General features: G+C 44.1%; 1 protein-coding gene across 2 annotated transcripts in view; it reads left to right on the forward strand.

Annotated features, from left to right (window-relative positions):
- The window catches only part of sgsm2 (small G protein signaling modulator 2), a 45,892-nt gene that overhangs the window by 35,932 nt on the left and 2,460 nt on the right, over window positions 1-7,500 (forward strand). For both annotated transcript variants that reach the window (XM_048263932.1, XM_048263933.1), the window contains 8 exons: window positions 2,251-2,410; window positions 2,768-2,832; window positions 3,270-3,415; window positions 3,887-4,015; window positions 4,272-4,454; window positions 6,049-6,423; window positions 6,720-6,844; window positions 6,966-7,048. In XM_048263932.1, the coding sequence (XP_048119889.1) occupies window positions 2,251-2,410; window positions 2,768-2,832; window positions 3,270-3,415; window positions 3,887-4,015; window positions 4,272-4,454; window positions 6,049-6,423; window positions 6,720-6,844; window positions 6,966-7,048 (1,266 nt within the window). The remainder of the gene's footprint in view (window positions 1-2,250; window positions 2,411-2,767; window positions 2,833-3,269; window positions 3,416-3,886; window positions 4,016-4,271; window positions 4,455-6,048; window positions 6,424-6,719; window positions 6,845-6,965; window positions 7,049-7,500) is intronic.

Below are 7,500 nucleotides of genomic sequence, written 5' to 3' on the forward strand. Positions count from 1 at the left end.
TCAGTTTTTGGGGTGAGCCGTGGAATGGTTCACAGCCTTGTAGGGGTGGGCGAGCTGGAGGAGTCTTGTGTGGTAGAACGCAGAGAAGGGCTAACAGCAGCTCATTCACAGGGTGGGTGACCGACCTGGCCAGCCTCCCTCTGCACTGTTGGGGGTGGGTGACCGACCTGGCCAGCCTCCCTCTGCACTGTTGGGGGTGGGTGACCGACCTGGCCAGCCTCCCTCTGCACTGTTGGGGGTGGGTGACCGACCTGGCCAGCCTCCCTCTGCACTGTTGGGCGTGGGTGCCCGACCTGGCCAGCCTCCCTCTGCACTGTTGGGCGTGGGTGCCCGACCTGGCCAGCCTCCCTCTGCACTGTTGGGCGTGGGTGCCCGTGATCAAAAGGAATGCTCTGATGATTTGCTGTTTTTCTTTTGCACTCTTCGGTTCAAACTCTTTTTTTTTCCCCCACCTTTTCGACTTTTAGTTTGGGTTTCCTTCCCTTGTTTTGGTTTTCACTGCAACATGCTTGACAGTATTGCATGTGAGATTTTTTGCACCTTGTATCTTTCCTTTTTGTTCGTTTTTTTGTTTGTTTGCTTTGAAGACTTCCTCGCAGAATGTGCATTTGCTTATTTGTCGGGAATTTGTTCTCCTCTCTCTGACTTGCTTCCCTGTTCCTTTTTTTTTAATTTTGTTTTCGTTTTTATTTTTTATTTTCATTTTGGGTTTCTCCTCCTCTGTGTTGAGCCAGGTTTATTTACTCTGCAATGCTGTTCACTGTAATTCTTCACCTAACTTCAGCCACCTTTCATTATGACAGTGAGGTCCTGTGGGGTTCTTGCGCAGTAGAGACATGGATCGTTCTGTGAACGCGTCGCACATTTGACTATAGTCTAACCTCTCAGTCACATAGTCAAAAGAAAAGAAAAAAAAGAGAAAAAAGAAATAACCAAAAAGGGACACAAATTCAGAAAAAAGTGACCTCTTTCTGCTTTTTTGTTTTCATTTTTTTTTATTTGACTTAAAGAGAAATGATTATTTATAACAGGTCTTCAGCTCCAGCCTGAAGAATTAAGGTGAAGAGCATTTATTCAATGTCAATGTTTTATGGATTCTTTTCAGAGTCAAAACAATACACAGCACAAAACAATATACCAGCAGATTTTGGTGTACCTTTTTTTTCCTCTTTTCGTTTGGTTGATTCTTTTTTTCTTTTGTTTAACTTCTTTTTTTTGTTTTGTTTTGTTCATTTCTGTCATGTTGCAGTCTGTTGCATCCAGCATGGCCTGAGCTGTCCCCGTGTTGTTCCCTCCTGTGCTTTCCTAAGCTTCGAGATGTGTGTGTGTGTGTGTGTGTGCATGTGTGTCTGTGTGTGTTACAATGTCTGTGTTTGTGTGTGGATGTGTGTGTGTGTGTGCACACGTGTGCGTGGGTGTGTGTGTGTGTGTGTCTGTGTGTGGTTGGATTCTCTGTCTGTAGCCTGGGGGCTAACGGCATGATGCCTGTCTCTCTGCTTCACATGCTGCTCACACATTTGGGCTGTTCTGTTGGTTTTGAGTATGGTTGTCATGGTTTTTGTTTGTTTGTTTTACCATGACAGCATGCGCTTCAGATGATTAAACTCCCAGTTTGGTTTGTGTGATGTTGTGTGTGTGTGTGTGTGTGTGTGTGTGTGTGTGTGTGTGTGTGTGTGTGTGTGTGTGTGTTTGTGAGAGAGAGAGAAAGAAAGAAAGAGAGAGAGACAGAGAGAGAGAGAAAGTATGTGTACGTATGTTAGGATATTTTTTTAAAACAATATTTTAATTACCCTACCAAGGACCAAAAGACAAAGATTTACTGTGTATAATAATGTATAACTTTCAAGACCTACATATCTCACTACAAGTCAAACAAATGACTCTACCTTAATTCATGGCATGGTTGAGCTGACACCTTTAGTGCAAAAAATAGGTGAAATAAATGAAAATGCTTATTTAAATCCTTTTTATGTTTATGTACCATTCCAACAAATGTAATAGATTACATTACTAAAGAGAGAATAGTACAGGATACAGGGTAAAGATTTAGGTATAGCTCAAATTAGCACATTTTAAGGTGATTGAGTCCTGTGGGATATCATAATGGTTTGAGATGTGTCTAGGGAATTTGAAGTATTGTGGAAATGAATTGAGGATGTGAGGAAAATCGGACTATTTCCCCCCGTTCCCTCACTTTCCTTCTCTTCATTCTCTTTTTTCTTTTACACACACACCCTTGTTCTCACACAGACCATGGGGACATGGCCGAGATCCCAGGTCTGGGGGGCAGTCCCCTGTCATGGCAGCAGGGGGAGAGTGCCAGTCACCTGTCGTCATGCCTCTCCTGCTCCACCGGGGGCAGCAATGCGTCTTTCGAGCTTCCACCTGGCTGCACCTGCATGCACGATAGGTGAGAGACACACCCCACCACACCCCACCACACCACATCACACCACACCACATCACATCACATCATCACACCACATCACACCACATCACACCACATCACACCACATCACACCACACCACAACACAGCACAGCACATCACCCCACACCACATCACACCCCATCACAACACACCACAACACACCACAACACAACACAACACAACACAACACAGCACAGCACAGCACAGCACAGCACAGCACAGCACAGCACAGCACAGCACAGCACAGCACAACACTTCTTTTGTAGGAGAGAGAGGATTTGGGGGAAAGCAGGTTGAACTGATTGTCTTTGTAACAGTACTGTTTTCTCTGGCTGTAGAATCCCATTGAAGATGCTCTGCCAGAACATGAAGAGGCAGATCATGTCACGAGCCTTCTACGGATGTAAGTGCATTGCATACATGAAGTTTAAAGTTCAAGTGCGTGTTTACAAGAAGTGTTCCATGTGCATGCAACATACTTTTATGAATGAAATAGGGTAAAGTGTCCTCATCCCAGAACTTCAGTGACGTGATGAGAAATTGTAGCCTATTTTAAGAGTAGTGCTGACGACACAGGCCATCTTTTTTCTGACTCATCTGACACTTTGGATGTGTTGTGATGAGTATGGCTGCGCTTGAAGTGTGATGTGTCCAAGGCGGTTTGCCACATGGCACGCTCCTCTGAGCAAATGTGCCAGCTGGCTGATCTCTCCTCCTGTCTAACCTCACTACTGGCCTACATTCTCTTCTCCTTCCCTCTCTCCCTCTCCCTCCCCATCCCCATCTTTTTCTCCCCTTTTCTCACCTCTCTCTCTCTCTCTCTCTCTCTCTCCCCTTCAGGGCTGGCCTACTGTCGACACCTCTCCACAGTGCGGACACACCTGTCAGCGCTGGTCAACCACAACATTGTGCCCCCGGATAAACCCTGCGAGGCATCGGGTGGCCTCAGTAAAGACGTCTGGAGCAAGTACCAGAAGGACTGCAAGGTCAGAGCGCTGGGCACAGGGCCAGAGGGATGAGAGCCGTTTACATGAAAACACAGACCACTCTTCCCCCCACCCACTCGCTCGCTCCCTCTCTCTCTCCCTCTCTCTCTGCAACACTCATTCACTCTCTCTCTCTCTCTCTTCAACACTTTCCCCCATACGTCACCTCTCTGTATGTTTCTATTTACATACTTCACTCAGTTTATACATTTCTGTTATCCTCTCTGTATTTCTATTTATTTATTTCTCTCTCTCTCTCTCCCTCTTTGTAGTATGTGTGTCGATTTGTAGTATGTGTGTCAACTGTCTGAGTTGTTTGTAAAATGTATGTCAAGATGAATGATGTGTATGAAGCGTGTCAAGTGTCTGTGTTGCTTGTAAAATGTATGTCAAAACTGATGGGGACGACTCATCCAATGCAAACAAAATCTGTCTACGGGTAAAAAATGATAGTGAATTCTTTCTGTGCAGAACTACAAAGAGCTTGAGCTCTTGCGATTGGTTTACTATGGAGGGGTGGAGCATGAGATCAGGAAGGAGGTGTGGCCATTCCTGCTCGGTCACTATAAGTTTGGGATGGGGAAGAAGGACATGGCACAGGTAAGAAGATTCACAGCCTTAATCTTGTCATGTCATAACTACATACAAAACAAACACTCATGAAGTCATGGCAGAAGTGTCACTTGATCTATTGGAAAGTAAAGAAAATTCAGTAGAACATAAATATTTCCATTGCTCCAATGCAAGGAATACTTATTGTAAAACAAGCAGGTGTACCTTTTGCCCTCAAAGTTATTTTCTTTCCTGGTGTCATGAGGAATCTGTGTGTGAGCTGGCTCTCTGTCTCCCTCTGCAGATCGACGAGAAGATCACAGCCAGGTATCAGCAGGTGATGCGTGAGTGGAAGGCCTGTGAGGTGATCGTCAAGCAGCGGGAGAAGGAGATGCAGTCGGCCATCTTTGCCAAGCTCTCCTCGGGGAGCAGCATCGACAGTCACGTCCTGCGCCTGGTGCACCGAGACTCTACTCTCAGTAACGAGGTAGGCTCCAGAGCAGACAACACCACCGAGACTCTACTCTCAGTAACGAGGTAGGCTCCAGAGCAGACAACACCACCAGAGTAGACAGGCATGGGCCCTCTGTGTGGATCACACCAATTGTTTTCCTTATCTATGCATTTGAATTAGCCTGGCTAACACCAGATCAATGCAATGAGCTCTCAGATTTGTCTGGTTCCCAGGCTATTTAGCACCCATGTTCAAACTATTTTAGCACCCATGTTCATGTATTTTTTCTGGCATTGATACAACCATTCAGATATTCCATATATATAACCCTAATTAAATATATTTTCTTTTGGCTTACTCCTTCCTTTTCTCACTCTTGTGGAATATAAGGGCGTAGGTTTGGTCTCAGCTATGGTAGGGACAACCCCCCCCCCCCCAAAAAAAAAAAAAAAAAGTTTTAGAACATTTCAATGATAACAATGACAAAGTAATTTTGATTTAAAATATACATTTATTGAGAAATACTACCAAATTGATGCTCAATTTGACGCTGTATTAAGGTCCAGGTAAAAGGTAAGGTAAGGTAAAACCCAGTTATAATCACTCACTTTGGATATTGGAGCTTACCGACTGCATTTTCTGTTTTACCTTGACATGAAGTCATAATCCCATAGCATACTTCGTTTTGAATCTGTCCATTTCTTTCCAACTTGACCAGTCATCCATACATTTGCACAGATGTCTGCACTGTTTTTGAGTAACAGTTTATATTCTCCTGTCTCTTCATTTGTTTGTAATAGAGGCTGGTAGGCCATTGTTATGCCAGTCTCTCTACTGTATTCAAAACTGCAGGTGTCAGTCTACAGCTTCGTTAGCATAGATAAATTGATATTATGAGAAGCAGTTGCCATTGAAACTTTCTTTCTCAACAGTGAGTTTTTAAATTATGAATTTGCACACCTCAAGCACATCTTGACTCTTTATAAACAAATCTCAAAGCAAAAGTATAATTTCGTTTCAGAGATAGTTCTTTTTTAGGCTGTGAGATGACACACCATTTTACTGTAGGCCTTTGCAGTTCACCAAACGTTTTCAAAATCAAACACTGGTTTGAGTTCTTTCTGGATTTAAATGGCATTCAGAAGGTCAATGAGAAAGTCCACGTTCCACGTTTTCATATCAACCTAAATTAACTAGGTGTTGGATCGGTCTGGTTCTATTTTAAATAAATCACGCCTCTTTCATAAGTCCGCCTTGATTTAAAAGTTGTGCGCTGTGGGTGTGACAGAAGCGGGAATAGGAGAATGCGCGTAACACAGAAGTGCGTAACTGAAGCTCGTAAAAAAAAACTTACGCACGATTTATGCGCGCAAATGGGAGAATTCCCCCCTATAAGAATATCAAAATGAATAGGCTACATCTTCACAGCAAACATAATACGAATGAGTTCGCTAAAATATTCGTAGGAACAATTTTGTCATCCCAAAATATTGGTGGGGATAAGTCACCATGGTCCCCATGCAAACCTACGCCCATGGTGGAATAGCTCTTTTCTTTCTTCACTTCTTCCCTTTCTCAGTCTTGCTGTATACCTCTCTCTCTCCATTTTTTTTCGGTGGTGCCCCAGGTGTTCATGTCTGTGGACGACCCCGACCCGAGTAGCCAGGACACTCCCGGGGGGAGCGACAGCACCCCGACCCTGACCACGGTGGTCACCCCTGCGGCCCTGGCCCTTGACGAGAGGCCCTTGGTGGAGTTCGACTCCCCGGACTCAGGCCTGCCTTCTTCCAGGAACTACTCTGTAGCCTCAGGCCACTCACAGATCCTGTCCAGCATCGAGGATGGCCAGAGCATGGAGGACGAGCCCAGCGAGGAGTCCCAGTCGCAGGCGTCCCAAGAGCTGCCCAGCCGCCAGGACTCGCTGACGGAGGAGCGGCTCAGCACTCCCATGGACAAACCAGAGACCACTGCCTCCATCCCACCATCTTTCTCCTCTTACACGGTATGAGGAGGATGGGCCGGTACAATAACAACGGAAGTGACAACATCCAGCATCAGTTTTTTTTACAACTTTTTACTAGAGGATGAGACAGTTTGGTAGGACAAGGTGGAATTTAAATCACTTTTCAGTTCAGTGCAGAAAGGTGTTTACTTGTAGCGTAAACTTTACTCAACCTATATACACTGTACTTTGTACACTGTACTGTGAGAGTACCGTATGTGTGAGTGTGCATATGCATGCAGTATACGTATATTGTATATACATGTCACGTTGACAATTTTATGCCTCCTATGCAGATTGAACTGCTGGACACAGTGGCACTGAACCTTCACAGAATTGACAAAGACGTACAGCGCTGTGACCGCAACTACCACTACTTCACGACCAGCAACCTGGAGAAGCTACGCAACATCATGTGCAGGTCCGGATCTGTTCAGTGCCCTACAACCCCTCGTCTTTCCAACTTGTTTTCTGTCGATTAATTCTCTTGTCTATAGCATGTTAAATGATTGTCCTTATGTATGTTGTTTTCTGATTGGCAGTTATGTATGGGAGCATTTGGAGATGGGCTATGTCCAAGGCATGTGTGACCTGCTGGCTCCTTTAATGGTTATCTTAGATGATGGTAAGTATACAATCTTCTTCTGTCTACTGAGCCTCTTCTGTTAGTGGGGTATAAATGAATCATCTTTGTACTGTAAAAAAAGCAAAGTATGTTACAAACAGTAAGAGATCTATCTATCTATATTGTGCTATCTAAAATAAATTAGCTGGTTCTCAAAAGTGCCATGCTGCAAATTAAATTTGTACTCAAGCATTTGCAGTTCATCCTAGGTGCCTGTGGGTATTGTGATGACAGGAACCTTTTATATTTATCAATGAGTAAATTCATACAGATAGCACTTCACAAACTTGTATGTTTGAATGACATTACAGCCTTTTTTTATGATGAATATACAGTTGTAGCTACAGTAAAGTGTTGGTGTCTCTTCCCTATTGAAAGAACGCTTCTTTCTTAAAAGAGCCATTTCTCATATATAGCTGCATGATTTGATATGTAATAGAGTAAAGCAAAGA

The sequence above is a fragment of the Alosa alosa genome, chromosome 15, assembly GCF_017589495.1.
Source record: "Alosa alosa isolate M-15738 ecotype Scorff River chromosome 15, AALO_Geno_1.1, whole genome shotgun sequence".
Taxonomy (NCBI): Eukaryota; Metazoa; Chordata; class Actinopteri; order Clupeiformes; family Clupeidae; genus Alosa; species Alosa alosa.